Source organism: Drosophila persimilis, unplaced genomic scaffold (assembly GCF_003286085.1).
Source record: "Drosophila persimilis strain 14011-0111.01,24,50 unplaced genomic scaffold, DperRS2 tig00000000-arrow-pilon, whole genome shotgun sequence".
NCBI lineage: Eukaryota > Metazoa > Arthropoda > Insecta > Diptera > Drosophilidae > Drosophila > Drosophila persimilis.
In genome coordinates this window covers 28,180,683-28,208,022 of record NW_020825288.1, presented here as the reverse complement: position 1 = coordinate 28,208,022, position 27,340 = coordinate 28,180,683, and the positions used below count along the sequence as shown (strand labels likewise).

Sequence of the window (27,340 nt, the reverse complement as noted above, 5' to 3'; positions counted from 1 at the left end):
CATGAATTATATAAATATTATTTTTGATTTTTATTGTATAATAATTATTTAATAATAAAAATCAAAAATAATAATTATAAATAAACTGGTCCAGAGCCCATAGATATGGATATGATTTTCCATTGTTGGTTTCTCAGTCAGGCAGCGTAAATATAACGTATAAATTTCCCACACTCTTTTATTGGGGTTGCTTTTGCTTTACTTTTCCTGGGCTTTGTTTTGACTTTCCTTAGCTTCTCTTTCTTTTATTGCCTCTTTTGCTACATTATGTATAAGGATTATTCTCTACTTGCTCCAATATCCGCTCTTTCGTGCTGCTTTCTCTCTGACTTTTTGATTTTATTTTGTGCCTGAAGTTTATAGAAATTAGCTGTTGGCTGTAGGAGAAGGGAGCATATCCTTCGAAGGCTCACGTGAGGAGCAAGGACGAACAAGAAACAGTTGGCCAATTGTCTGTGTAAATAGTCGTAAATAATTCAAAAGTTATTTTTCACCAGGCACTTGGCAATGGAAAGAGTGAGGGGGGAATGAATGGGTCTCGAGGATATTGCGGCAAAAGTCTGCAAAAGTGGGTCCAAACAAAAACCAGTCGACAGACAATGCAATCCAGGGCCTTTAGCATTGTTTATTTTGTAGGTTTTTACGGTATTGTTGGATTTAAATGGCTGAGGGCTGCAGTAATTGCCATGCAAATGGGTAGGGAACTCAAGCAATTAAAGATGCCGCTTAATCGCATTTCATAAGAATGTTTAGTAAAGATTTACATTTCAGTAGCATTTGTATGTACCTAAAGTAGATACTATTCTTTGTTAAAAGAAATTCCCAGTGTTGCTGTGGTTATGAACCGCACTGTCAGCCAACTGTTGAGGTTTTCCTGTCTGCTTTCTCGGCTTCTTTTCTCCTCTTCATCTCTATTGTCCTACGAGTATTCTCTTCTCTCTTCTGTCGGTCTCCTGTGCTACGCTAACCAAAACGTGTGCCATCCAGCTCAAGCACTAAGAAGCTTTTGTTTAACGTTTTGCTTATTGTTCTGCGGTTTGACATATGTAAGCCCCCCCCCCCCCCCCCCCCACACACACACACATACGCACAACATACGAGTATGGTGGCCACGCCTCCATCTCTATAGGGTGGCACTTGAATGTTGCTTGTCTGTCACAATCAGGAAAATGTTTTTTGTTCAGTCGTCAAACGAAATAAATCACAAATAATAAATGCCCTGCACTTAAAGCGAAAATTGCCAACGACGAAGAATTGAGGGAAAATATTGCTATTTACTCTCATACATTTGAGTATTCCCCGGGGAGGTCAAGAGCCTGCCTGGACTTGCCAACAACAAACCGCAGTACTAAAAATACAATCAAAATCCTTTTTTTTGCAAAGGCCAAAGTGCAGCGATGCGTATAATTAACATCAAATGGCCAGAGCAACGCGGGAGAAGCCCCCACCCAAGGATATGAGGCGGGGCTTGAACTTTTGCCTCTGAACAAATTATTCATACGACGCGTGGTCCAAGGGGATACTGAGAGGGGAAAGGAAGTGCGTCGAACGCTTCAAAGTGACACCAAAACCATAAAGAACTTAATTGAAGCTTTTCTCAGGCTTCCTATTCGCTTCAAAATTTTCGCGGAGTCTTTCAGGTGCTTTCCCTCAGTTTTCTTTCAGTCTTTTTCTTTCTTTTATTCTTTCATTTGAGAGAGCCGCTAAGCAACTATGGCACCATTTAATTAATGGCCTTCATTTCGTTTTTTTGCTGGGACCTTAATTTTGGAGGTGATATTCTGTTGAAGCGCCTAAAAGTTTGATGTTCAATGCACATTATGATTATTATAGCAACAGCTTAGAGCGACCCTTGATCTATGCGACAGTTGACACTTGAAGTGCGGCATTAAAATATTCAGCAAATTCTTGAACTGCGCCTCTGACCTTTGGCAAACGCCACTGCCGGCGGCACTGGCGCCATTTGCAACACAAACCCTCCGACGCACACGCAACGCCCTGTCCCTCCGCCCTCTAGCCACGCCGCTACTCTTTTGCGTGGCATGCAACTTCCGCTCCAGAAACTTTAGAGCTGACGCTCCGCTGCATCGCTGCATGGCTGATAAAGCCATGGAGGACTCTTTTCACTGCTGCCAAGTGCAGGCTGTGCAGAGCCAAAAGGGAAATTGAGTCTGGAAACTGCCGCAGGAACACTGCTGCCAGAGGTACTATGTCAGAGCGAAACTGTCAGGAAGGAATACTTTTAGAGGAAAACTTCGAGAGAGGAACTTTGTAATGCCGGTCCACCGAGTCATTGTGTGGCTAAGCTCGAAACAGCCACAGGAAACCCTGCCAGAGGAGGAGAGGAAATACTACCAATACTCACCAGATTATTGTTGCGTTTGGTGGACATGCGACGCTGGAAGAGGCGTGCCGGCTCCGTTTCAATTTCCGACTCCGACTCGGTGTCGTCGCCATCCCGGCTAATGGAAATGATCGGAATGATAGGCACCGGCGAGAGGCTGCCCGAACTGCAGCCACTACTCCTCCCACTGGAGAGGCTGCGTCCACTCCTTGGGCTGCGGGGACTGGCTACGTGGAGTGTGTCCAGTTTTAAGTGGGCCATTGTCGGGTTTCGCTAACATTCACGTTCACGTTTACGTTTACTTTGACGTCTACGTTTTCTCTTCTTGGCGTTGTGAAATTCCTTTGCATACTTTCGGGCGGCGGGTGGCAATGGCGGCGGCTTCCTTGGGGCGACTGTCACGTTGCAAGGACACGCAGAATAGCACAGGACACGCAGAGTGTTGAATAAAAAAGGGAACCCTGCTTAGAGTGGACGCACCAGTAGCCGCAGGTGGCAGTCCCCAGTGGCTTTCCGTGCTTATGTAAAAAGCTGCCAGGACGCACAAACACAATGGATGGACACCCAACCTCTAGGATCCCTATAACTTGTTCTCCTCTACGTTGTTTCTATGCCCTTTGTTCGGTTGCTTAAGGGTCACACTCTGGTCCAAGAGTGGCTTATGATATTACAATAATTGATATTATATCAACGTCCTTTGCCGAAGCGAAGCACAAAAAGTGTATACATTCAATATCAATAAATTTAGCAAAAATACTTGCACATAAACACATGTATATACCGTCCAATATCTATATATTTATATGTATGTATATATGTATATATTTGTTTAAGCAACACTAACTAATTATTCAATTGGAAAAAACGTTAATCAATTCAATAAATACACGAGTACGAGTACTAGTCCGAATCACGAGTACACCAAACACTCATTTAACGCCACATAGAAAATTGTCTAGCAAAAAATTGTCGTACACAAAAAACACTCACAGTTTACACAGATTTCACATTTACGAGTATACAAATATATCTTCACGATTACGTTTACAATAATTGAAATTTTCCCTTAATTATTCCGTTTATTCATTGCCCCGCCAAACTCCCATTATAAAAAAATATTCTACACTAGCACACTGCTGCCTGAGGCCTGCAGCTATTGTTCCTGCTCTTATTTTTCTATTTTTATTTTCTGGTTGTGTTGTCCCTTTCTCCATCCGCTTTTCCTTGGTGTGTTGTGTGGGTGAAGTCTGTGCCCGTTTCCTTTGTGCTCTGCTCTGCTCTGGACTGGATGAGTCGGAGCCGCGCGGCGTACTGTACGAGACCGCAACCCTCACTGTCAGCTGCCGCCGAGTGTGGCACAGAGCTTGGGCCCCAAACGCAAACCAAACGGCACACGCTGAGGCTCCTTGTTGGCTAAATAGGGTTGTCAGGTGTTCTAAAATATCAGAAAAATAGAATTCGGGGGTCTAGTTTGTGTTCGAATCGGGGGGATTAACTTTTTAAAATTTGTATTTAATTAAAATATTAGTTTTTAGACAATGTTTGTTGCACTCCTCTCATATTTTTCAATTAAATTTCCAACGAATAGTAAAATTATATCGATACATTCCTAAAAACTACTCCATAAGCTGAAATAAATATGAAAAACTATGTTTTTCCACCAATCTTAATCTGTTTCTATTTTCTTCCATTTTATGTATCTCCCACTTCACAAAGGGTGGAAACTCTGCAGCAAAAACAGCCAAAGCAAGATTCATTATCCTGGCCAACAAGTTTTCGTGCTCTTCGCTTTGTTACCCACATTCGTTTGAGAGAGGCTCGTGCCGAAGGAATGAGAGGTAAACGAAAAGAGAGAGTACACACCCACGCAAATAGGCCGAGCAAAACAAAACGCTGGAGAGCGAAAGCGAGCAGCAAAGCGGAGACGAGGACAAAGTAAACAGGAAAGCCGAAAAATGAAATGAGAGGCACACAAATGTCGCGTGGAGGAACGGGCGGAACGGTAGGAATGGAAGCGAAGTCCCGACAGTGAGATGGGCCACAATTACAAAAGAGTGCAAAAGCAAATTTGTTGAGTGGCAACCCCAGTGGGGTGGATGGGTGGAAAGGCCACCCAAAGGGGTGTGTGCTTTTCCGGCCTTGCGCTTTGGCTTTCACTATTTGTTGTCTGCTGTCGCTGTCGCTGACGCCCCCTCACCTGTCCTGTCCTGTGTGTGTTTTTCCCGGCAACCGGCCCACACATCCCGGCGGGCATTACTCTTTACGCTTGACTGCAGTTCCCTATTTATTTTATTACATTTTCACGTGGCTCACACACACAAACACACGAACACACATAGCAAATAAATGAAGCAGCCATATTTGCCTTCTTTTCAGTATCCTCCAATTAGGAAAACTGCCAGCTGAGTTTTTAATGCATTTTAAATGCGATAGAGTCACCACCTACGGATACGGACACGGACACAGACAGGGACACCCCATGCTGAACTTTCATTTAAATTGAATCTGGCAACAGTCCGGAAATGACATAAGCCCTCTCCGTTAACTATTAATTCAATTTCCAAAGGCTACGGATTGACAGGCCATTAAATGCATTCACTTTTCAACAGCCAGCCTTCTGACCTTTTGGGAGCATTTTTTTCATTAGCAACAGGGGGCTACCGATAATTGAATGGGGGATAATTGAATGCATTTCTCCTTTAAAAATAAATGGGTATTAATTTAAGAACTTTAGGCCCTGATCATTATTAAAGTAGTACATACTTTAATCGTTAGATATATTCTATAGATTCCCTATCTAAAGATTCTTGCCCACTTCTTTCATATTACCGATTAATACCTTCTTATTAATAGAATTTATTGGTAGTTCTCCATACAGATTTTTCTAACAGATGATGAATGGATAGACGATGATCCCAGTTTCAGCCATCGTGGTCCACGAAAATGTCGTAAACCCAGTCATGTCTTTCCACTTTTAAGTTCTTACCTCTAGTGCCCTAAATGTAAAATTGGAATATCTTTTGCACATACAAAATTTTTAAATGAAAAGACCTACCCTGGGCATAGACAGGCAGCGCCTGAACTGCATGCACGTCCTCCCTTGTGCCCCGGCATTGTCCATTCCAAACTCGTAGAGACTTGGCGTCAGCAGGAATCCACCCCAATTCGCCGGCATGGGGATGGGCGGCTGCTGATGCCCAAAAAGCGATCCCATGCGGTCGGCCAACCAGTGGAAAATGCCAGACACGCCGGAGGTGGCTGCACGCGCCGACTGTGGACCGTAGGCGAGATAGATCTGGACGTGGCGTGGATAGTTGCGAAACTGTTGCAACGCCTGCTCAGCGCTCACCTGCCGGGCGGATCCAGCAATGCGAACGCTGCGCCTAAGCGGTGCCCAGTTGAAGTGCAGTGATACGTGCGGATTGCTACTGATCTCGCCCGCCTGTCGACTCCCGAGGTTCGTGTAGAAGGTGATCCCTGTGGCGTTTACAGCCTCGATTTTGGTCAGCCGCGTCATCGGCTCGCCGGCCTTGTCTACGGTGGCCATGCACGCCAGACGGGGTCGCAGCTGTGGCACCTGCTGCTGAACAGCCGCCAGCCACTGCTGAAAAATCAGGTAAGGCTCCTCGACGCTCTTGTGCTCCTCGCGTGGCTGTGTGTTGGCCATTCGAAGGCCCGGCGATCGCTTGACCGGCCGGACACGGCACAGCAATTGGCCCAAGTGCAGAGACTCGCAGAGTTTGGGTAGCAAAACTGAGGTCATGATTGGAATTTCGAGGGTGAGTTTTCCAAATGATGAGAATCGAATCGACATTTTGATTTGAAACTTCAAATTTTCATATTTCTAATAACAATTCTGAGCAATTTCTCTACCACTAAGCCCTTTGGAAGACATAACGAATGCATTTTGGAACTTAATTATTTATGGTTACGCTTCCTAAGGAGCCAATCGCTCGTAGATCCAACCATCTTCTCCGCCATGAATTAGCTTGCCATCGACCTCTGTCTGCACTCCTTGGCCACGTCTAAAACGAATGCGATCGTGTAGGCGATCCGTCTGTCCCTGCCAGAACTCTATGAGATTGGGACGCACCAGATATCCACCCCAATTGGGGAGCGGCACCTCTTCTTCTGGTCCTAGTTGGGCCTTGATTCCGGCCTCCAGTTCATCAAGGTAGCCTCTGGAGGGAATGCGCCGACTCTGAGGACTGGCGATGGCTCCGATTTGGCTGGCCCTTGGTCGCTCATGGAAGTACTTCAGGGAGTCTGCTTTAGGGATTTTCTCTGCCACTCCCTCGATGCGAACACTGCGTCGGAGAGGCATCCAGTAGAAGGATATTGCCACATTTGGATTTTCCAAAATATCGTCGGCCTTGCGGCTCCCGTAGTTCGTGAAGAAGGTGAACCCCTCGGCGGTGGCCTCCTTGACCAGAACAAAGCGATTAGATGGTTTTCCCTGGGGGTTCACAGTGGCCAGGGCTGCTGCATTGGGCTCCAGAATCTCCGGCGTCTTAAGAGCCAGCTCCAACCAATCGCGAAATATGCAAAAGGGATTCTTTATCTTGATATTCTCCTCCAGGAAGGCATCCTTGCGCTCGTGGTACTTCAGGCGCAAAGCTTGGGTTGGGTAATCCATAATATATATGATTCATCTCATTTTCAGACTTAAATCCACAGAAAACTTACCTGAAAGCTGCACTTCGGGTTGTCCCTGGTTCATAATGCGCAGTGTCCGCAGCAGTCGCACTGTTTTGTATGGGGTTTTGGGGTTTTATTAGTTGTTGCGCTTACGACCACACGGCCACGTACTTGTTAGAAGGTGAGATCTCACGATAAGTGCTTGCTAAAACGTTATCTTGTTCGCTTATTTAGTGCAAAAATAGGTTGGATTGAAATTAAAATGCAATTCACAGCTGATTGTTAGACAGAGTTGCCACTTCGCTGGAAAAAGGTAACATATTGTTAATTAAGAAAACGCCCGGGATACAGGCGCCACTGTATATTCGTGTTGTGTAAAATATATGTCTAATTATTATTTTGGCGGGCACATAGGCATGCAGTAGACATGTACAGTTGTAGAGCTGAACAACAAATTGCTTTTTAAAAAAGAAAACTCTTTGTCATAAATTTAATCCAGGATTCAATAATTGATAGATAATTGATATTTGAATAAAAATGCACTTTACATACAGTCTATAAGAAGTGTCAACACTTCGAATAAATATTTGGAGTACTTGACAATCCTGCCGCTACGAAAAAGGACCAAACGAAATGCCAAAAAATCTGTACAAAAACAAACAACACGTGCGTGAGACTGATTCTCTCTTTCGTTCTCTCTCTATCTGTGTCCGTTTAGCAGGGGTTGTTGCTATTGGGGGCTTGGAGTCCTGCGACGATGATGCCATGCGGATAGAGCAAATCCAACACGAACGGCTGCTGGACGTGTGCCGTGTGCGAATCGAGTGCGGAGCGCAAGCGAGAAATTATAGAGAAAGGCCAGACGACAGGCAGAGCGGGGAAAGAAACATTCTAATTCCGAGAAAAAAGTTAAAATTAACAAAGATATTTATAGAAATATCCCTCTAAGAAGAAATCAGTGCAGTTTCAAGTGTTTTCTTGTGGCTGTGAAAAAGTTCTAGGACCCAGAGGCGCAAAGTAGGTTAAAGCGGAGCGAGGGCAAGAGGCAGGAAAAGCCAGTCACAAGCAAAGGAAATTTTTTGGCTTTCCCTTTAGCCACATTTTGGAGGTCGGTGTCGGTCGGTTGGTGGTTTTTGTGGCTGGAGCTGCATGTGTGTATGCCGCAGGGGCAAGAGAAACTGCAAATGCAGTGCGCGTACAACAACAAAAGCGAAATGCAAAGGGCTTGATATCAAATAGCAAATGAACTTCGTATTTCTAAACATTTCAATTGATATTCTCTAACCAAAATCTAACAACAAAAAAAGTGATATTTTCTACAACTGTGGCTTGATTTTTGCACAGTACAAAACACACACACACACACAATACACATAGAGAGACACACAAGGGGGGACACACACAGAACAGACACCACACACGATAACTATATAGCAATATATGCCAATTGAGTGCCTTATATCATTTGATAATAATCCACAAGGTGTCTACTATGCCGGACAGGAGCTATCTGGCGTTGTTGATCTCAGCGTCGATGCCACCAAGCGGATCAAAGGTGAGCAGGAACAAAGGATATGATGTGCTATGCATCCATTAATATTTTGTTTTTACTTTTTATATTTTTTAAAGCCAAGCTTAAATCAAATATTCTAGAATTCCATAAGTTTCGCTCATACCACACATGACTCACGGGGCGTATGAGTGATGCGGAAAGGCACTTAACATTTTAGTTGCATTTAAATGCACGAAGGACACGAACTAATGCCATTATTAAAATGTATCTGGGGAGCCCCTCTGACGCCATTTTGTGTGTGCCATGCAATTAATCGTGGTTCCTGCCGGAACGGAAAGGGGGGGATACGTCTACGGTTACGACTACCCCTCCTTTTAGACCTCTGTTTAGTTGGAGCTTGTGGTAGTACTTTTTTGGTTCGTTTATGTGTTGTGTGTTTTCCTTTTGGCATGCCGCCATTTTTATTTATCCATGAACTCGTTAAAGGCGTGGCTGGTGTGTCTACGGCGATGACTACTCATGACGATGATGATGATGATGATGTTGTTTGCCGGATTGCAATTTAATTTGGAACCGAACTTAGTCATAGTTTTTTGGGGCCTGTTTTGACCTGGTTTTCTCTATGTCTCTCGTCTCTTTTTTAAAGGCATCCACGTCACTGTCAGCGGATATGCCAAGATACGCTGGATAAAAAAGGGATATCCGCGCGATAGCGAGCGCGCCATGTGCCGTGCCTATCGATCGTATCTGTCATCGAGATCGTACGTGCTAGGATCGTGCGCGAGCAACTCTTTTATCGACTGGCCCGCCGGCGAATACTCGTACACATTCCATGTCATCCTGCCCGACAATCTGCCAACATCGTTCGATGGTAAATACGGACAGATACACTACGAGATCATAACGACGATCGAGCGGGCCGGCCGATATCCAAAGGTATTCAAGCTGCCATTTACCGTGATACAACCATTGGACCTGAATGCCGATGCTATATACAGAGTGAGTACTCCCGATCGGGTATTAAAGTCTTCAAATGAAGCTAAAGTTATATCTGTACCTGTGATTTAGGTGCCCTTGGAGATACTCGACCGTAAGCGTTTCTGGAGCTTTTGCTGCCCCACTGGACCGCTGACTGTGAAGTTCTCAACACCCTACTGCGGCTATGCCCCCGGCCAGAAGATCCACTTTGTGCTGTACATCAACAACGAGTCCTCCATCGACATCACCGAGTGTGAGGTGAAGCTGAAACAGGAAGTCAGCTACGAGTCGCACGATCCCCATCATGAGTATCGCTACGACAAGCATCTGATAGCACGAAAACAGTTCGGGAATGTCTTGCGCTGGTCGAGGAAGGTGTACAGGGGATATCTGGATCTGCCGTCGATACCGCCCACATCGGTGAAGCCCACATGCCCCATTAGTGTTAACTATTCGATTAAGATCATTGTCAATCCAACGGAATTCCACTGGAAGCTGAAACTGAAGATCCCCCTGACCATTGGCAGCATTCCGATTATGGATGGACCGGAGGCCCTGCTGCGCTTCAATCGCCAGCAGCAACAGCACCAAGTAGTTAGTCAAAATTTACAAATGTCAACGCAACAACAAAGGCCGCGACACAGAGATCGGGATAGGGATCGTGATCGTAATCGGGATAGGGATCAGAATCAGAGGACACCTACCGCACAGCAGAGACAACATTTGAGTAGCATAACAAATAATAACAACAATCATGGACGTCTAGTGGGTGGACTACTGCCGACCAATAGCAATATGAATATGATAGTGAATGTCAGTCCAACGCCCACTAGCTCCACGCCTTCATCAACGCCAACAACTGCCGCCCTCAGGCCGCCTATGGCCTCCATGCTGCCAGCGATATTGGTGACCAGCGATAGCGATAATCCACCGGATTATATACCAATGAGTATGAGACATAAATCTGCTTAGATATTCCATTTATAATAAGAGATATCTCCTCATTTTTAGTGCCGCCCTCGTATGAAGATGCTATGGCTCTGAGTGAGAAATTCAGCGATGATACTGAGTTCTTAACAAACGTTAGCATGAGCAGCATTATGTCCGCTCAGGCTGTTGTTACCACAAGTGAGCCCTTTAAGCCGCGTTATCCGGTCTATTACGAATATGAGACACCGACCATACCGCCCGGTAGTGATGATTCCAATGAATCCGACACATAAAACATCCCCTCCAAAACATAAAAAAAAAACAAAATTGTTTAACAAAAACTGCAAAAAGAACCAAAGCAAAAGCAAAACTAAAACAATTGAATGGCTGAGTGGCATTTTCTACAGCAAATTCTTATTTTATTCCTTTACTTAAAAGTAGTTAGAAAATTGTTCTTTAATCTTTTGTATTCTGTTAAAGTATTGAGAGATAAAAATCCATATGAAATGGTCTATAAACTTTGTCTGTTTGAACATTATTCCAACTGTCTGTATTTGTCTGATGTTCTTAAAAATATGTACAGTGATGTTATCTATTTGTATACCTTTAATCTGTTGTCTTGTCAAGCTCTTCATCTGTCCGTCTGTGTATTTTTAAGCCTTTAGAGTGCTCTTCCGAGTCCTTTTTCCAGTCTGTCCTGTCCTGTCTTGTTCAATATATTCCTCTTTTGCTATCTCTTTACTTATCAGAATATTACTTACTCAAATATCATATTCAATATTTATTCTTATTATAAATGAAATTCTGTAATACATTAAATTGCACGTTTTATCATATTTATATTTAAATATGAAATTGTCCAAGTGTTTATTCCATTAAATTAGTAACAAATTATTGTGCATTTGCTCCAAATAATTCCATTATTTCCATTATATTTCAATGAAAAATACATATATATACTTTTTAATTTAGAAATTAACATTTGAATTCCAATTGATATGAAAAATATATATTTATAAACAACAAAATATCATTATATTGAATTTAATGCTTTCTTTGAGCATTGATTAAACCTTAAGCTGAATATATAACCGATTTATGATATAAGAACCACAACATATACTATATCTTTTTTCTCAACTTTCATCTTTTCGTACTATGCATTTTTCTTATAATTAGATGTAAGCCAACTGCAAGGGTTTTTCAAAAAATGTGCTTAACTTGTAAATTTGTTCTCTTGTTACCGCTCCCCACAACATGCAACATGCTACATATTTTGTACCGTCCATAACCGACCACGACCACACCCTCAACGACACCTCAACATATTGTTCTGAACTCTGATATATGATCCTGTACCTGATCCTGCTACAGAGACGCTTTACGATGAGGCCAATGCCCAGCTGCGCCTCGCCCTGAACCCGGAATCGGCAACGGAGATGGCGACAGCAGCAATGATGGATGAGGAGGTGACCACCAGCACACCGGGAGGAGGAGGAGAGCTATCCTTTAGCTATGAAAAGAAATGATTAACAAAAACGAAAAACACCAATACAACAATTACATATTTACTCGTAATCAAAATATTATATAGAAAAGGATTGGAATGGAAATCGGAGATAGAGAATCGAACATTTTTATAGAAGCGAAAACCGTATAAAAAAATATAGTATATATTTTGCAGCAAAGTAGAATCTATCTAGAATAAACCGATTTGAAATGATTTGAATTTTCCTTATTTATTTAAACTATAACTTTCAAGCTATGCTTTCTAACCTTCACTTTAAACTATGCCTAAATTGCACTCAAACCTTAATTCTTGTCTTCCATTCTCCTTTTCTGTCCCTTGTCTCTTAAAAAGAATTGAGTTTCTCATGCATTTGTTTGATAAAGCTAAATAAAAGTTGTCAATAAAAGTTGTCAAAAATGTATACACCTATACATATACAGTGAGCACTGGCCACGAATATATACGAGTACGAAAGAAAAAACGTAGTTAAAACTTAGAAGAAAAGAAAACACTCTTTTTAGGCCTAAGCTAAACGATAAACCAGAACAGAACCCAAAACAAATCTGCACAATTTTAACCGAATAAAAAAACTACAATTAACATACGAAATTAACATTTTCCAAATATTCAATGTATAGAATATTAAACAAACAAAAAATATGCGAAAATTTACACAAAATTTAGCCAAATTCTTCTGCGTTTATTTATGATTTCTCATGAAGAATTTTTAGTTGAAGCATCATAATAACCTTTTAACATAGGTGTCTAAACATACAAAAATATTATACACATTATGGAAAACATATATATAGAAAGTGAAGTGTCTTTTGCTCTACCTTTATATTTCGATTGTGTGACTCTCCTCGTATACAATGTATACTTTGTACTTCCCTTGATTTTCAAAAGCCAGTCTAACCAGAAATCTTATAAGTATACTATTCCTAAGTCTTATCTGTCTTCAATTCGATTAAATCCAAAGTCAATAAAGCAACATATATGTGAATCAGAGAAAACTGTAGTTCGTACTAAAGTTTATTGGATTCTCCTTCGCTTTTAGGGGCTATTCATTCATCTGTTCCGCCAGAAACAGAAATCTCAAACCCTAAGCCAAGTCGTAAACCTACTCGTAATTTATCTTTATTTCCAGTCCAGCCAAAACAGACGTCGACCCACAAAATCGCAAAATCACAAAAAGTAACAACAAAACCCGTTGTACGCGTACAATTGTGTGGCGTGTGGCTAGTACTTTCAGAGCTCCATCAGAGGCCCCAAGTTGTCGCAGTCACTTGTCAGCCGCCTGTCGACGAGGCCGCACTTCGAGTCGCCTCAATGTTCGGGGGTCTCAATCGCGTGTAGTGAAATTATATCACAAATTATACATATAATTCTTGTTCTTTTGTTAATGATATGCAATTTGCCAAACGATTGGCCAGTGAAAATGCCAATAGATTGTGATTTTAATTTATCGCGTGCCGCTGCCGTGTACTACACTGGTGAACAAATTTCGGGTTGTCTCTCAATAAAAGTGGACCGCAAGAAGCCTGTTCCCGTGGAGGGTAAGTGGCAGATGCCATTAGACAAGTTAGTTTCGTATCTGTTTGAGATTTTATACGTTCCTGAGCAGAGATTAGATAAGAAAAGACAATGGGGAGACATATATGTTAGATAGGCCATCGGTCATACTGATCTCGTACCTTTCACAGACATAAGCATCATCCTAAGTGGCATCAGCTATGTACACTGGAAGGAGTCCCTCGGTGGACCACCACAAATCGAACACAACGACAGCTCCAGGAGCTGCCTGGAGGAGCCAACCAAAGTGGATTACACAGGCAGCAAAGTTCACATAAATCAAGTTAAGAAGTTGACCGCTGGACAACGCCTACTTCCGGGCATTACCCAACTGTGGAACTTTGACTTTGAACTTCCCGAAAGTCTGCCAGCCACTTGTCGAGTTGGTCATGGCTCTGTCGAGTATACCCTTAAAGTGATTATTGAACGAAGGAGCAAACATTTCAAGTGCTTCACGCAGCGTTTGGTCATCAGAAGAAGCCTCGCACTTACAGATCTCCAGCCGCAAATGAAGGAGGAATCATGCCTGAGACTATGGCTTCCAAGAAGTGTCTTTGTGCCAGGTCAAAGTGTTGTCTATGAAGTGGCATCGAAGGATGGCTCTGCTGCCATCACACGGCTATGTCAGTGTATCTATTATGAGGGTCAAAATCCTGAAAGAAAGATAAAAAAAGTCATACGTATCCTATCAGAGTGCTCCGAATTCCAAGCTGAACTTCGTTTGCCTTTGACCTCCCCGATTATGACTGATGAAAGGCAGCCACAAGCCATAGAAATCAGTTATTATATCGAGACTCTAAGCCACATGAAACCTCCTCTAAGGCTGCCAATTTGTGTGGGAACTTCAGCACCACCTGCTATTTCTATTGTTGAATCTTCCCGTCTTTGTTTTGTGAATTTAGGTGAGTATGCCACGATACCTGTCCTGTCGTGATCTCATTACACCTGGTTCTACTTTTAGCCCTCAGTCAAAGCGAATTGTGTGAGCCAATTAACCAGCTACTGGCCCACAGCTACTATTCCCATGAAAGTGGTGCCCTGGCCCTAAATAAACACTCCGAACGGATTAAATTACTGACATGCCAGAAGAAAGAGTCGTATGTGCAATTTTTAATGCGGTATTTCTATAGAAGACTGCTACCATAGCACGTGCCTGACTGGGGAATATCAATAGAAAATTATGCCATGGAATTCACAAGTTTATAATGATATACGTTTGGAAATGACTGGAATTTTAGCGCAACTTAAATGAGCAAATAAACTATACAATGGGAATCGAGGGAGGAGTGTCCCCATTAACCTTAGAATCTCATTCTCTCGTTTTTACTCTATTAACAGTATGTAAAAGTAGCCGAAATACTCTCCTTCGATACAGGCACGTATCTCATCTTTCATCCTTTGTCTGTATTTGCCAACCCTTAATCCAATCTACTCTCCACTTCATTATCGCAATTATGCATGCAAAATTAATGGAGCAAAAGCAGACCACCCAAAAAGATGTCGAGGTCTTAATTGTGCCACATAATGTGGCAACAAAGTGGTCGAACGGGTTGGAGGCCAACACCCAAAACATCCAATAATGTACTTTGTCGTGACGCACTTTGATTGCTTTTGTGTTTGGTCAAGAATTGATGTATGGTAATACTCTTACTCGTATGTAGGCAGATATTGTTGGCTCCTGACCTCGCCAGCATCCGCCCCGTTGCGTTTTTGGCCATGTTTTTGTTTTGGGGCTCAACAAAGGAAACCGAAAGGAGAGAAAGAAAGACAGAAACAGAGACAGAGACAGGGAGAGAGAGAGAGCCGGATAGTCAGTGGCGGCTGCTCCATTTCCGAGCGATTCGCGTTGAAATATTAGACCAGAAGCAGACAGTAGACACAGGCTGCACAGACGCAAGGCGCCAACTTATTGATTCGTTGTCCCCGCCGCCAGTCCGCCAATCCTGCCCCAAACCACCGAAAAAGGGAAAGCCTGAAAGACGGTGGCGGCAGTGGCGGCACTGTTGGCAGTGGCGGATGCTGTATGCCACACAACACAAAGAGGTCCGTGCCGCAGAGAGAGCTCAGTGCGCGTCTGGCTGTGTGGAAGTTGGGCTGTGTTGGCTCTCTGCGGTTTTTTCTTTTGTTGATATCCTTTCGAATGCAGTAGAAGTGCAAAATTTGAAGCGACGCCATGCCCACCACCTGTGTTTTTCAGCTGGATCGACTGAATCCCGTCTACAACAGCGGAGAGTACATTAGCGGACGCATTCTGTTACGAACGGATAAGGTGAAGCGCGTCAATGGTGAGTCCTTGGATCAGAAATATCAGAGGAATATCAACCATAAAGGAGCTACAATTCCATTCAATTCCCAGCGGTCTATGTGACACTGGAGGGCGAGGCCAAGGTTCAGTGGACAATGAGCGGGAAGAGCGAAACGGCCAATTATTCGGGCCATCAGCAGTACCTGCACTCCCGCACGAATGTCTTCGACAACACCCTGTTCCGTGCTGGCGTCCATGTCTACGTCCTGACTCTGCGCATCCCGCCCGATTGTCCAAGCAGCTGCAAGGGGCCCTATGGCTACATTGCCTATACCATCTCCCTGACCATCGACAAGCCCTGGGGATTCGATGAGGTCTTTCGCAAGCCCATCACAGTTGTGCAGACATTGGATCTTAACTTCAATACAGAGTTTGCGGTGGGTTCCTTGAACTTTAGAGCATTTTCCTATGATATCTAAAACGTATCTTACATGCAGCTTCCGGTCAAGGATGAGAACGTGAAATATCTTTGCCATTGGCCCTGCGTTTCGGGTCCCATTTGCTCGTCCCTGGCCTTGCCTGCCTCTGGGTTTACGCCTTTGCAGGAGGTGCCCTTCCGCCTGGAGGTGGACAATCAATCGCCGCACTACGACATCATCGGCGTGGAGGTCTCCATCAGGCAGCACTTTGTCTTCCTCTCGCGCAAACCCGTAAAGCGCAATTTCTATACCAAAACGCTGACCAAGGAATTGATCACGGATCGCACTCTGCGGCTGTCCAAGCGGCAGTATGAGTCCAGCATCTGCGTGCCCATGGACACGCCCCGTTCCACCTTGAACACCAATTACATTGTCTTTCTCCACTACACGCTGCAGGTGAAGCTAAAGACGGGCTGCTTTCACTACGACACGGACCTGTCCGTGCCCATTATTGTGGGCACCACATCGCTGCAGCATTTGCGGAGCTCCGTCCACACCACACAACCGGCGGTGAGGACAACCACCCCGGAGAGGCAGCGACTGATAGAGCGAGTGTCACCCCGTCCCCCAGTGGTGGTCGAGGAAGAGGAGACGATCCTGGAGACGACTACGGATGATCCGCATCAGGCGATAGATGATGATGAGCCGCCCTCGTACGATAGTTGCCGTAAGTGTAATGCAATCCAAGACTGGGTTTTGATCTAATTTTCTTTCTTCTTAATTTTTCTTGCAGTTCCACCTTCCTTCAGCTTTGCCACTCTTGCAGGCAGCCAACAGACCCTGGAAAGCCATGGCGGCCAACATGTGGTCCTCCATCAAATCCATATGCCTAAATTTCCAGGATTCAGCACCTTTATTGGAAGGGCTCCGGCCCAGGGAATGGAGGATTCCGGTCTGGACATGCAGTTGTATCGTTCGTATGGCTCTTTGAACACCGATCAAACGGGTCGTAGTCTGGACACCTTTGGTTCCCTTTGCGGTCCGCTGTCCGAGCAAGTAGAGCTAGAGAATGAGAACGAAGTGCAGGTGCAGGTGGAAGTGGAGGTGGATGTGGATGTGCCAGCACAAGTGCATCAGCCACGACCACGCCCTCGCCAGATAGAGGCCATTCAGCAGGATGAGCATCTATTTTAGGAATAAAAGTGTCTTAAATCGATAGCGATATACGTATTAACATCCTAAGTAACATAAGTGTTCAAACCAAAAGGCTTAATCCATATACATTTTGTAGGGTGGACCCGAGTCCGTCGTCCTAGGATTACAGAGTGAAACGAACTTATTGAAGTGCCAAAAAACATACATTTTTCTAGCATATAGTATATGTATCTTATTGCTTTTTTACATCCAATCCATATAAAAATATATTCGATTTATTATATTTACCACAATAATTATCCTAAGTACAGACTAATACGTTCATCAGTGGACAATAAATAAAGGTATACCTACAAATCAATTTGTTAATTGGATCGTCCTTGAATCGTGAGTGCCGTTAGTGGCAGTGGACGGACCCTCCCCATATGTATGCTACACCAGACACTCGACTCGATGTAATGCATTTTAATTAAATTATAAATTGTTGGCCAAAAGCGATAACGACTGCCATCGGAGTCCAAGACCCAGTCGGAGATTAGATTGAGGCGATAATAACCATGGTATCGCTGGTAGCATTCACACCTATAGTATAACCGATAAGGCCTGAATAGTTTGCCTGTTTTAATGGGCGAACATATTGTCGACAAGTGCCAGACATCACCGAGCAGTCGTCGAGTGAAGAGAGTCGAGTCTGACAGAATGAACTACCGCTGTGACATGCAATTGGACAGCCCCAGTGGGGTCTATCGAGCCGGGGAGACAGTTAATGGCCACATATATCTAACCCTAACGGAGCGTGCCCTAATAAAAGGTAAGAGAACTGAGAAGTGACTCATGGGGATACTCCATTGATAAGAACCCTCAAGAGCGGTATGAATCATCGGGGATCAAGATCAAGTTCCATTTATGGTTTGGCTGATAATGGGCCTTGGACCTGAGTGAAAGTGGCTTTATTTATTGATTACCAGTTTGATAACCTTATCATTATTTTCTGCTGAGTGTTCCACAGTGTTCAAAATTGTGTGGTAAAAAAAACCCCGAAATATATAACAAAAGCCCATTGCATTTCCAGCCATTTCCCTGGAAGCAAACGGATTTGCAGCCACTGGATGGCTGAAGCCACAAAAGGCAGGAAAACCGAAGAAATCCCAGCAGCAAAATCTTCAAGTGGAAAAGCAGCCTTTGGCCTTTGAGAATCGTGTGGATTACTTTGCTAAAATCGATTACTTTGTGGGATCGGAGGCATCACAGCCACAGATCATAGAGGCCGGCACCTATAGCTATGGTTTCCATGTGAAGTTGCCCAAGAATTGTCCCAGCAGCCATGAGGGCGCCCACGGACACATCCGATATACTTTGCAGCTGCTCATTCACAGTAGTGCGGATCGACCAATAGACGTGATCCACACACGCCAGCTGCAGGTCTACTCCGAGAGCGAACTGTGCAAGGAGTCCCGAATCGGAGAAGTGCAGTGTCTGGAGCAGACGCCACGAATGAAGTTCTGGCAGAAGCCCCTGCAGCTGAATTTGCAGATTCCCCGCCAGGGATACTCGCCCGGGGCGGGTATTTCGGTGCATGTGAAGCTGCACAATCCCCAGCAGCTGCTGCTCACGGAGGTGGTCTACAGGCTCAACATGGTCAGCACCTATGTGGGCCTGCAAACAAACAAACCAAAGCGCCGGGACATCAAAGTCGAGAGGCAAACGCTTCTGAGCAGCGGCCACGAACTGGTCAGCCTGCCCCGTAGCGAGCTGGAGCATTTCCAACACCTTCATATGCTCCAAGTGCCCCAGACGCCGGCCACATTAGCCTCGGCAGCCTGCGCCTGCCTGCAGATCAACTACGAGGTAGAGGTCCTAGTGCGCACGCAGCAGGAGAAGCGCTCCATCATGGCACAAATCCCCATTACCATTGGCAACGTGACGCCACCCTGTCCGAATTCTATACGTTCAATGAATCCCCTGAATGCCTCGGCCCCGGAACAGACGCCCACGCCGGGCGCAGCCACGAAATTGGCTCCCGACTTTAGCGCGTCCATGACCTCATTGGGTATGTTGTATTTTTTGATTTTGATTGATTTGAGACATGCCAATGCTCACCCTTGCCATCTTCCTCCCACCCTTTTTATAGCCTCCAATTTTCGCGAGGCGGAATTTATGACGGCCACCAATTTGAATAAGAACAACAAGCATGCCCTGTCCGGGGAGCAACTGGACTTTAAGCCACGTTATCTCTACTACGAACTGGACCAGAACCAGACCCAAGAAGAGATCGTGTCTCATTGAGTGGGCAGCGTATTTACAAACTATTTATTTTACAAATTAAGAAATTCATAACAAAAAAAAGTTGGAATTTTTTTACAATCAAAATTTGTTGGTATTACAGATATAATTTATTAAAAAATAACAATTAAAAGTTCACAAAATATATCTAAACAACATTAAATTTGTTGCTTTTGTTGTTTATGTGGGAGTCCTTTTCGGTAGTTCTAATTATCATTGATCAGAGTGCAGGACAAGTCTCTTAAAATAAACTTATAATATTAATATCTTCAATCAATTCGATGCGTTTTTTTGCATAATTAAAGGCACATTAAAATTGCGTACGTAAAAGATACAAATGCTAAATTAATCACTTAAAAGGGATTGTACGACAATCAAGATTCTCATTTCTCACAAAGTCTGGCTGTGGGAGACTACTACATATTGGCATTCCAGCCATATGTTGCTCCACTTTCAGTAACTCCATTCGAGTTCTCTGCATTCGTTGGGGCAGTGGAGCCATGGGGCAGCGACAGAACTGGTACAGCCGAGGGTAGAGAGTCGCTTGGCTCTGGCGGTGCCGTGGGCTGTGCAAAATTCGTGTACATGGGATAGCGGGGTATGAAGTCATTCGTACGATTGTGCTCGTCCACGTCCGTGTCAATGAACCTGTCGCCCAAGTTCGTGGCCTCCTCGAAGGATGGCGGCTCTGAGGGGAAAACAAAAAGACAAGTGCTACAGAGATATCAGAAAAACAAAGGATCAATCAGAACTTACTGCAATTGTCATAGCTGGGTGGCATATCCCCACCAGTCGCTCCCGCCGGAGTATCGGGCGTATGCGGTATCCATTCGGCCACATGCGTGGGATCTTCAGCGCTCTGCGCCAGGGGTATAGTGCCAATCACAATGGGGACATCGAACTCCGAGTCCATGTGGCAGTCGCCCATTTTGATCGAGAAGAGTACCCTGTAGCTAACGGTTATGATGGAATCTGTCCTCGAGGACGGCGGCACCGACGGAATGAGCAGGCTGCCTTTGATAATGCGCTTGGAGAAACGCAGCACTCGCTCTCCCTGGCAACAGCCATGCAGCTTCTTCTCGATATCACGGGTCTTGTGATGGGGGGTTTCCGCCTTGAACAGGCAGACTTGTTTCAGCTGCAGCTCAATGCCGTCCAGGTCATAGGCACCCGACTTATTGTCTATTTCCAGGGTATAGTGAATCTTTTGGCCCGGCGCATAGCCACCAAAGGGAATAATGAGGGTGGACAGTACCGGACCGGAGGTGCAGGGCCAACAGCAGAAATACTTGACATCCTCACGTACGAGGGGAATCTGCAAAGAACAGAACGCATTAGTAGATGAATAAGGCAGAAATCTATTTATATTCTCACCAACAACTCTGGGGACATATTTAGATTATAGCTTTGGAGCACCGTCAACGGCTGCTTGAAGTCTTTATTGAAGCCCCACTGCTTATCGATGACTAATGAGATCTCATAGTGGATCTTTCCGTATTTCATATCGCACGATGTTGGGCAATCCAGTGGCAGGGGTATGCAGAAAGTGTACTGGTGGGTGCCACTCGGCAGATCGCCCGACCCGAACACTTGGGTGTGGGTTTTCAGATAGACTTGCTTGCCCCGATAATTTTCAGTGTAGTGTTGCGTCTTTCCATTGCTTGTCCGGGTCTTGTGTTCGTCCCAGCTCACTTTCGCCTCGCCACGGAAGAGTATATAGACCTCTGGAAGGGAGAGGGACAAACGGGAATCAAATTAAATTAGTGCGTTCGAGATATCCCTGTCTTGAGGCAACACTGTACTCTCATTTTCATTGACTCTTCTTCTTTGTGCTTCCTATGCCGCCGGCGTCGTTCTGTTCGATTCAATTCGTGAGTCGATAAGCAAACAGTGGGATTAATGTCGATATAATTCGAACACAAGCCAATGAACTACACAGAAATCGTTGGAGCTTTCATTCATCCCACTGTATGGGGCGTTTCGACTTGTTGCTCTCCCACCAATTCAAAATAATAATTATCTTTCAACAGAACTACTTATAAATAGTATATGCACATGTTTATGTACTTACTATAGACGTGTGTACAAGGCTTATTTATGTCAACAGAGAGCGCATAGAGAGCGACCTAGACCCATACAAAAACTACCAAACTATAAGGAATTCCCTCTAGATATGAAATGTTTATCATTTATATGGTATCTTAAACTGGTTTTCACTTGCTAACATTCTTTTAAACCGGTTGTGTTGCTCATTGTTGCATCGCATTGCTTATCACTATAGCGATAAGAGCACTTTATTAATAGTTGTGTTAGGCTCTTACCATTCACCGACTTGTTGGAATCTGTATGGAGATTAATGCGACCATTGATTACCTCGCCGCTGTAGTAAATTGGATCGCTGTGATCTAGTTCAAAGGTACAGACCGTTGGCATTTTGGCTTCTAAACTAAACTCTCAATTTTTCAAATGGCGTGCAGCACACCAATTAAAAATTTTAGTTTTAAAGGAACATTTGTAGAATATATGTATTTATTCTGCGTACATGCAAAAAAACAGACCAAACAACAACCGACCGAAACGAAAATGAACGGGTAAATAAGTTTCAGAAGCTCTGGAAAAGAGAGAGAGAGAGTGGTGGAGCAGCTGGCGTGACATCATCAGTTGGTGAGAGCGAAAGCTTTTGCCGATTGGAGCTTTGAGGCGTGCGCTCTCCCAAAGATACGTCACATTCTGTAGGCCGTTTTTGTTGTTGTTGTTACACTGATATTCTTGGCTTTTGTTACGAATTTCGAGGTCAAGAGACAAAAACAAAAATCTTATTAAATGATATTTTAGGCTCCAAAAAGTTCAATTTCCAAAAACAGCTGTCTGAATAAGTAGGGTCTTTTAGGGTTGCCCTGGATTTTAATTATAAAAATTGAATTTACATTGGAACAAATATTATATCAATGGATTTTAGCCCCAGAGCTTGTATATTCTCAGTATTAATCAAAGGTCAAAGGTTAGAGTGCCATAATTTCTGATATAATTCAAATATTTGTTCAATGCTTCGATAAGGCTTTAGTTTTTGCGTTTGAAGACAGCATTATTTTATCGTAGTCGTGGAAGACACTTTTATACCCTTGTTTGTTTATTTAACATTCTGTATGTGGGGGTATCTTTGAATAGATTGTATACATATGTATGTACATATATGTATATGTAAAAGTTAACAGTTTGGTTAGTTCTTGGGTCTTGGGACACCGTAAAGCGAAGCAAAATACTGCCAGAGATAAGATATCGTTGTGATTTCCCGTGATAAGCGCCCCGCTCAAATCTGCACGGGGGACTCGACTGGTTGCTTCTCCAGCTGTTGCTTCTCCGGATTTGATTTTTGCTGACCCGGATCGGCGGGTCTTCGGCGACGACGACGTCTCTTCTTCTGTGGAGGATTTGGTGGTGGGGTCTGGAAGGTATCCACATCGAAGACGGGATACCGGGGCGTAAACTGGGAGGCTTCGCTCACGGTATTGGCATCTGTGTCGGCTATGTCGGTGGACATGAAAATAGCCTGTTCATATGTTGGAGGAGCTATGGGTAAATAAAATTAATAAAAATTCTTTGGGGATCATTATGTGGGACATACGTAAATCTGCAACGAATTCATCGGCTGTTTCCAGCTCATCATCGCCATCCTCTGGCAGCTCGAAATCTTCCAGTGATTCAGTCCGCTCGTAGCCAGAATTATTCATTCCTCCTCCCACTCCCATTTGTGCGAGTTCCATGGCTCGTGTGGAAGTGCAGGGCAAATCCGATGGGAGGGGCGTCTGAGGGAACGAAGGACCCGCTGTGGTCAGTGGGACATTGCCAATGGTAATGGGTATGACGACCCTCGGGTTGGGCATCAACCAATTCATTACGGCCACCACTCGCACCTCATAGGACACCCTCACCACCTTGCTGAGGTGCTCGCAGGTGGGGGCCGTGGCCGGTATGCGCAGCGTCTCCGTGTATATCTTCTGGGCGTGATGGGCCACGGGTCCGCATTCACGCTTGACCAACATGATCTTCTCGGAGGTGGTGCGTAGCGAGGGTTGATCCGCCGTGTAGGTGGACCGCAGATGGATCATAATCAACAGCTTCTTGCAATCGGAACTGGAGTCGTTGCGCACTTGGGCGTGGATTAGCATAAACTGTCCCGGGACATAGCCCTGCTGCTGCAGTGTCACCTTCAGTTCCACGGGATGTGTGTGCATCATGCAGAAGTATTCAAGGGCCTCATTGCTCGCCGGTTCGCGGAGCATCTTACTCTCCTGATTCAGATCCAATAGTTTGAGTACAGTGAAGCCCACATTGTGGGTGCGGTTTGAGGCTCCTGCCTTCAGAAACGTCACCTTTGCCAGGTACCGTATGTGTCCGTAGGCACCCTCGAAGGACGATGGGCAGTGGTTGGGTATGGGACAGGCAAAGGTGTAGGTGTATGTGCCCGCATCAATGTTGAAACAGCTGCCCTGCTCCGATCCCATCAGATATGTGGTGGAGGCTATGTAATCCTCGCGTCCACTGAACATGTTTTTGGTTCTCTTCTTTGGATTCTGTATGGGCATGGCTTTGCCACGTCTTCGAACCCTCCATTGGGCCAAGGCATAGCCACTGATTTGCAGTTTGATTCCTGGAAAAAAAAATAGAAGAGAATTACGGCCAAATGTTTTCACTTTTATTTATTGAAACTCAAAAACCTGCACAAAAAAATGACTAACACCCTCTGGCATTTCCTGAATTTAATGTCTAGCCAATTAAATAACTTTTGTGTGTACATCCCCCACGCACCCACACACACATACACTCTGAGGTGTGGCTGGTGGCATCATCAATTATCAAAAATACATAGTATATAGATTTCGCTGCGGTTATCATTAAATTACCCATTTGTATGGTTTTTAGAAATGGTTTTGCATTGCGAAAACGCCAACATTATCCAACGGCGATAAGATACGCCCGAAACAGATAAGCAGACAGCCACTGTAGATGGTTAATGAAATTTGGAAGGGATAGGGATCCCTATCCAATCAGATCCTAGTTTACTTACCACGCAGTTTCTTGGTCTTTGTCAGATTAACAATCACTTTCCCGGTTACCACCTGGCCGGTGAAATAGGTACCGTGCTCATTCTGATCGAACGTTATCATGCAGTTCTTGGACATATCGGCGATGGTGGGTCTCCACTTATCAGCTGTTTTCAGTGAGCGATCCGACCGCACTCGTTGCCCAGCGTAGACTGAGACTATCTCTGGTTTTAGCCTGGCCTATGCGCACCCGTAACAAATATTGACTGGGCTTTGGCATTATCTTATCGGTCCACTAACTCTCCACAAACACCACAGAAAATGTTGCAACGAAATCAGAGAGAGAGAGAGAGAGAGGTGAGTTTTGAGTGAAAATTTCTACCCCACAAACTTCTGGGAAAATTCAATAGACTTATTGACGGTATACTTTAGAGATTACAACCCCCTGATAATTATATATTTCTATAGCTATCTCGTATCTCTCGTACCTCAACCTTCGCGAGTCACTAGCCCTAGAGTTATCAATTTTTTTCCTCACGTCATTCCATATCCAGCAGTTACACATGTAAATACATCAATAGAAATATGCAGTAAATTAACTTTTTAAATACATAAATAATTATCACATTGATAAGATAATAAAGCACACAAAAAATATTGCCCAAAAGTACAGAATAAATAGTGCCAGTTGTCTTCAGTTTGCAGGGCGACGACGCTTCGGAAAGGTTACAGAAAATACCATACTCGTTGCGTGATCATCGGTAAAAATCAATCAGAAGTATGGTAATCTGTGAGATAGAGTTTAATAACAATGCCCAGGGGATTTACTATGCCGGGCAGGTGATCTCTGGTCAAGTGGTGATCAAAACGGACAAGGTGAAACAGGTTAAAGGTGAGTCATATCTCTTTGGAGGGGAGTTTTTTGTGGGTTTCAAAATTACTTAACAAAATAATCCACTGATAAATGTCTACTCTATTTTTAGCTGTGGTACTTAAAATAAAAGGATATGCTGAAACACATTGGATGGATACCGAATACGATTCGGGGGATCAATCGAGTGGCTCGTCGTTTAATGGACATGTGGATTATCTGGCCACAAAGGCATATCTGCATGGATCGAGCTCCAGCATAGGCAAGATCAAGGAAGTATACAAAAATATACAATTAGGAGTAAAATATCCCCATTTTAGACGTGCCAATTGAGCCTGGCACGAGAACATACCGGTTTGCCTGCCAAATACCCTTGACCTGTCCCTCATCTTTCGAGGGTACTTATGGTCGAGTGCGTTATATTGTAAATGTGATGTTTTTACGTCCCTGGACCTTTGATCAGAACTTTAATCGTTGCTTTACTGTCCTTAAAGTGATGGACTTGAACACGGAGAGCCTGATGTTGAGGGTAGGTATGGGGCAGGAATCTCCCTTAGATTCAGATCTCTTCTTTCTTTTAGGTTCCGACTCAAGTCGAATCTCAGAGGACCTACTGCTGTTTTCCCTGCACCTCGAAACCACTGAGTCTTCGCCTCTCCTTGCCCCAAGGTGGCTTCGTACCAGGACAGACTATACCCATAGGTGTCCTCGTCTCTAATGACAGTTCCATTCAGGTTGAGGAAATCACCGTTCGATTGACTATGGTCGTTATATACTACAGTCGGCCCCCGTGTCCGGACACCAACAAGGACCGCTTTGTGGTTGCTGAGAAGGCGGGCGAGGGTGTCTCGAAAAATAGACGAAAACAATTCACTTTTGATCTTAAAGTGCCAGCCACGCCGCCGACCTGCTTCAACCTCTGCAGCATCATTCAGATCGCATATCAGGTGGAGGCTGAGGTCAAGGTCAAGGGCTGTCATTCGGGTCAGAGTGTTCATATGCCAGTGACTATAGGAAGCGTACCACTGACCAAAGAACTGCAGAAGCAACCCAGCACTTGGGAGGGCGATCTACTGCCACCAGAAGTGGATGCCAAGGCTTTGATTTTGATGGAGGAAGACGTGGTTGATGTGGCAGTTTATCCACCCAGTCCCTGGGCAGCAGATCCTTCTATACGTAAGTAATTGATTATCTTATCTCGAATTCTATTGAGATTTTGTGCATTTTCAGCGGCACCAAAGTTCTCTGAGGCCAAACACATACGAACAAATGGCAAAAGGTCATCCAAGTCGAAGAATAAATCCCTAAAGAGGGCCCAATCCGAAAAGATTGTATATACCCCTTTGTATGCTGTCTTTGATCTGCCCACTGAAATGGAAAATTCTATTGAGATACCAAAGAGCTATCAGTCAGAAGGAGGTTTTATCAATGAGGATATCGATAGAAGCACTTGGATGTAAGGAACATTTGTGTAATAAATTATTAAAATATACCAATAAAACAATGAAAGTATAGCCTTTCGACTTCGTGCGATTATTGCTAGGCATTTACTGAGACTGAAGAGAAGACGAGAATATTTCTATACTATCTGGGACCCAGGTGCCTCTCCTCAATTGTTTGAGTTGAGTGGAAAGCTATGGCTTCTTTCGTACCCCGAATGAGTCAATTGTTCCTCGAATAAAAGGTGAACCCCCCCTGAGTTGCTCATTTGGTTATCTGTCTATCTCTTATCAGTATTATAGTGCCGACTGATATTGTTTCGCACACTTTTGTTTGTTGCTGTAAGCGATGGTGATCAATGCAAAGAAATTTGTTGTTTCGTTTACCAAGAATTATA

The 27,340-nt window shown here is 44.2% G+C and overlaps 10 protein-coding genes across 12 annotated transcripts in view; 5 read left to right on the top strand and 5 right to left on the bottom strand.

Moving 5' to 3' along the window:
* Positions 1–2,914, bottom strand: part of LOC6594708 (diacylglycerol kinase eta) — a 46,825-nt gene extending 43,911 nt beyond the window's left edge. For both annotated transcript variants that reach the window (XM_026994969.1, XM_026994970.1), the window contains exon 1: positions 2,366–2,914. In XM_026994969.1, the coding sequence (XP_026850770.1) occupies positions 2,366–2,605 (240 nt within the window). In that variant the 5' untranslated portion in view covers positions 2,606–2,914. The remainder of the gene's footprint in view (positions 1–2,365) is intronic.
* Positions 2,915–5,180: 2,266 nt separating this feature from the next.
* Positions 5,181–6,158, bottom strand: LOC6594707 (pyridoxine/pyridoxamine 5'-phosphate oxidase). Its single transcript, XM_002019526.2, has 2 exons — positions 5,400–6,158; positions 5,181–5,340 (listed from the first exon to the last, which is right to left on the bottom strand). The coding sequence occupies exons 1-2, from the start codon at positions 6,156–6,158 to the stop codon at positions 5,266–5,268; spliced, it is 834 nt and encodes a 277-aa protein (XP_002019562.2). The 3' UTR covers positions 5,181–5,265.
* On the bottom strand, positions 6,158–7,185 carry LOC6594706 (pyridoxine-5'-phosphate oxidase). Its single transcript, XM_002019525.2, has 3 exons — positions 7,154–7,185; positions 7,031–7,090; positions 6,158–6,961 (listed from the first exon to the last, which is right to left on the bottom strand). Coding segments are annotated over exons 1-3 (741 nt in total). The 5' UTR covers positions 7,155–7,185; the 3' UTR covers positions 6,158–6,281.
* A 585-nt stretch (positions 7,186–7,770) lies between these two features.
* On the top strand, positions 7,771–12,160 carry LOC6594705 (arrestin domain-containing protein 17). Of its 2 annotated transcripts, none has more exons than XM_026990139.1 (5): positions 7,771–8,537; positions 9,142–9,494; positions 9,564–10,422; positions 10,485–10,601; positions 11,778–12,160. In XM_026990139.1, the coding sequence occupies exons 1-5, from the start codon at positions 8,423–8,425 to the stop codon at positions 11,930–11,932; spliced, it is 1,599 nt and encodes a 532-aa protein (XP_026845940.1). In that variant the 5' UTR covers positions 7,771–8,422; the 3' UTR covers positions 11,933–12,160. The 2 variants fall into 2 exon arrangements, with proteins under 2 accessions (XP_026845940.1, XP_002019560.2); XM_002019524.2 differs by having other exon boundaries at positions 10,485–10,664; positions 11,778–12,159.
* Positions 12,161–13,133: 973 nt separating this feature from the next.
* LOC6594703 (arrestin domain-containing protein 17) lies at positions 13,134–14,792 on the top strand. The gene is made up of 3 exons (XM_002019522.2): positions 13,134–13,469; positions 13,617–14,387; positions 14,447–14,792. Exons 1-3 carry the CDS (start codon positions 13,316–13,318, stop codon positions 14,629–14,631), a joined length of 1,110 nt encoding a protein of 369 aa, XP_002019558.2. The 5' UTR covers positions 13,134–13,315; the 3' UTR covers positions 14,632–14,792.
* A 772-nt stretch (positions 14,793–15,564) lies between these two features.
* LOC6594702 (arrestin domain-containing protein 3) lies at positions 15,565–17,549 on the top strand. The gene is made up of 4 exons (XM_002019521.2): positions 15,565–15,770; positions 15,842–16,167; positions 16,228–16,876; positions 16,943–17,549. Exons 1-4 carry the CDS (start codon positions 15,659–15,661, stop codon positions 17,341–17,343), a joined length of 1,488 nt encoding a protein of 495 aa, XP_002019557.2. The 5' UTR covers positions 15,565–15,658; the 3' UTR covers positions 17,344–17,549.
* Positions 17,550–17,990: 441 nt separating this feature from the next.
* Positions 17,991–19,735, top strand: LOC6594443 (arrestin domain-containing protein 17). Its single transcript, XM_002019519.2, has 3 exons — positions 17,991–18,115; positions 18,377–19,354; positions 19,436–19,735. The coding sequence occupies exons 1-3, from the start codon at positions 18,004–18,006 to the stop codon at positions 19,588–19,590; spliced, it is 1,245 nt and encodes a 414-aa protein (XP_002019555.2). The 5' UTR covers positions 17,991–18,003; the 3' UTR covers positions 19,591–19,735.
* Positions 19,736–19,753: 18 nt separating this feature from the next.
* LOC6594442 (arrestin domain-containing protein 3) lies at positions 19,754–22,055 on the bottom strand. The gene is made up of 4 exons (XM_002019518.2): positions 21,909–22,055; positions 20,962–21,311; positions 20,344–20,902; positions 19,754–20,275 (listed from the first exon to the last, which is right to left on the bottom strand). The coding sequence occupies exons 1-4, from the start codon at positions 22,018–22,020 to the stop codon at positions 20,004–20,006; spliced, it is 1,293 nt and encodes a 430-aa protein (XP_002019554.1). The 5' UTR covers positions 22,021–22,055; the 3' UTR covers positions 19,754–20,003.
* An 842-nt stretch (positions 22,056–22,897) lies between these two features.
* LOC6594441 (arrestin domain-containing protein 17) lies at positions 22,898–24,824 on the bottom strand. Its single transcript, XM_026992649.1, has 3 exons — positions 24,656–24,824; positions 23,213–24,238; positions 22,898–23,157 (listed from the first exon to the last, which is right to left on the bottom strand). The coding sequence occupies exons 1-3, from the start codon at positions 24,768–24,770 to the stop codon at positions 22,898–22,900; spliced, it is 1,401 nt and encodes a 466-aa protein (XP_026848450.1). The 5' UTR covers positions 24,771–24,824.
* A 524-nt stretch (positions 24,825–25,348) lies between these two features.
* LOC6594439 (arrestin domain-containing protein 3) lies at positions 25,349–26,963 on the top strand. The gene is made up of 5 exons (XM_002019515.2): positions 25,349–25,524; positions 25,616–25,765; positions 25,824–26,032; positions 26,085–26,679; positions 26,734–26,963. Exons 1-5 carry the CDS (start codon positions 25,413–25,415, stop codon positions 26,961–26,963), a joined length of 1,296 nt encoding a protein of 431 aa, XP_002019551.2. The 5' UTR covers positions 25,349–25,412.
* The last annotated feature ends 377 nt before the right edge of the window (positions 26,964–27,340 follow it).

Coding starts and splice junctions, on each gene's coding strand:
- LOC6594707 (XM_002019526.2), bottom strand. CDS start 6,158: ATGTCGATTCGATTCTCATCATTTGGAAAACTCACCCTCGAAATTCCA. Junction 5,341..5,399: donor GCTGCCTGTCTATGCCCAGG/GTAGGTCTTTTC, acceptor TTTTACATTTAG/GGCACTAGAGGTAAGAACTT.
- LOC6594706 (XM_002019525.2), bottom strand. Junction 6,962..7,030: donor ACCCGAAGTGCAGCTTTCAG/GTAAGTTTTCTG, acceptor ACCCAACCCAAG/CTTTGCGCCTGAAGTACCAC.
- LOC6594705 (XM_002019524.2), top strand. CDS start 8,423: ATGCCAATTGAGTGCCTTATATCATTTGATAATAATCCACAAGGTGTC. Junction 8,538..9,141: donor TGCCACCAAGCGGATCAAAG/GTGAGCAGGAAC, acceptor TCTTTTTTAAAG/GCATCCACGTCACTGTCAGC. Junction 9,495..9,563: donor ATGCCGATGCTATATACAGA/GTGAGTACTCCC, acceptor CCTGTGATTTAG/GTGCCCTTGGAGATACTCGA.
- LOC6594703 (XM_002019522.2), top strand. CDS start 13,316: ATGATATGCAATTTGCCAAACGATTGGCCAGTGAAAATGCCAATAGAT. Junction 13,470..13,616: donor GAAGCCTGTTCCCGTGGAGG/GTAAGTGGCAGA, acceptor TACCTTTCACAG/ACATAAGCATCATCCTAAGT. Junction 14,388..14,446: donor TCTTTGTTTTGTGAATTTAG/GTGAGTATGCCA, acceptor TTCTACTTTTAG/CCCTCAGTCAAAGCGAATTG.
- LOC6594702 (XM_002019521.2), top strand. CDS start 15,659: ATGCCCACCACCTGTGTTTTTCAGCTGGATCGACTGAATCCCGTCTAC. Junction 15,771..15,841: donor TAAGGTGAAGCGCGTCAATG/GTGAGTCCTTGG, acceptor TTCAATTCCCAG/CGGTCTATGTGACACTGGAG. Junction 16,168..16,227: donor ACTTCAATACAGAGTTTGCG/GTGGGTTCCTTG, acceptor TCTTACATGCAG/CTTCCGGTCAAGGATGAGAA.
- LOC6594443 (XM_002019519.2), top strand. CDS start 18,004: ATGAACTACCGCTGTGACATGCAATTGGACAGCCCCAGTGGGGTCTAT. Junction 18,116..18,376: donor GGAGCGTGCCCTAATAAAAG/GTAAGAGAACTG, acceptor TTGCATTTCCAG/CCATTTCCCTGGAAGCAAAC. Junction 19,355..19,435: donor CGCGTCCATGACCTCATTGG/GTATGTTGTATT, acceptor CCCTTTTTATAG/CCTCCAATTTTCGCGAGGCG.
- LOC6594442 (XM_002019518.2), bottom strand. CDS start 22,020: ATGCCAACGGTCTGTACCTTTGAACTAGATCACAGCGATCCAATTTAC. Junction 21,312..21,908: donor TTCCAACAAGTCGGTGAATG/GTAAGAGCCTAA, acceptor TCTCCCTTCCAG/AGGTCTATATACTCTTCCGT. Junction 20,903..20,961: donor ATATGTCCCCAGAGTTGTTG/GTGAGAATATAA, acceptor TGTTCTTTGCAG/ATTCCCCTCGTACGTGAGGA.
- LOC6594441 (XM_026992649.1), bottom strand. CDS start 24,770: ATGTCCAAGAACTGCATGATAACGTTCGATCAGAATGAGCACGGTACC. Junction 24,239..24,655: donor AAAGACCAAGAAACTGCGTG/GTAAGTAAACTA, acceptor TTTTTTTTCCAG/GAATCAAACTGCAAATCAGT. Junction 23,158..23,212: donor TGAATTCGTTGCAGATTTAC/GTATGTCCCACA, acceptor ATTTACCCATAG/CTCCTCCAACATATGAACAG.
- LOC6594439 (XM_002019515.2), top strand. CDS start 25,413: ATGGTAATCTGTGAGATAGAGTTTAATAACAATGCCCAGGGGATTTAC. Junction 25,525..25,615: donor CAAGGTGAAACAGGTTAAAG/GTGAGTCATATC, acceptor CTCTATTTTTAG/CTGTGGTACTTAAAATAAAA. Junction 26,680..26,733: donor GGCAGCAGATCCTTCTATAC/GTAAGTAATTGA, acceptor GTGCATTTTCAG/CGGCACCAAAGTTCTCTGAG.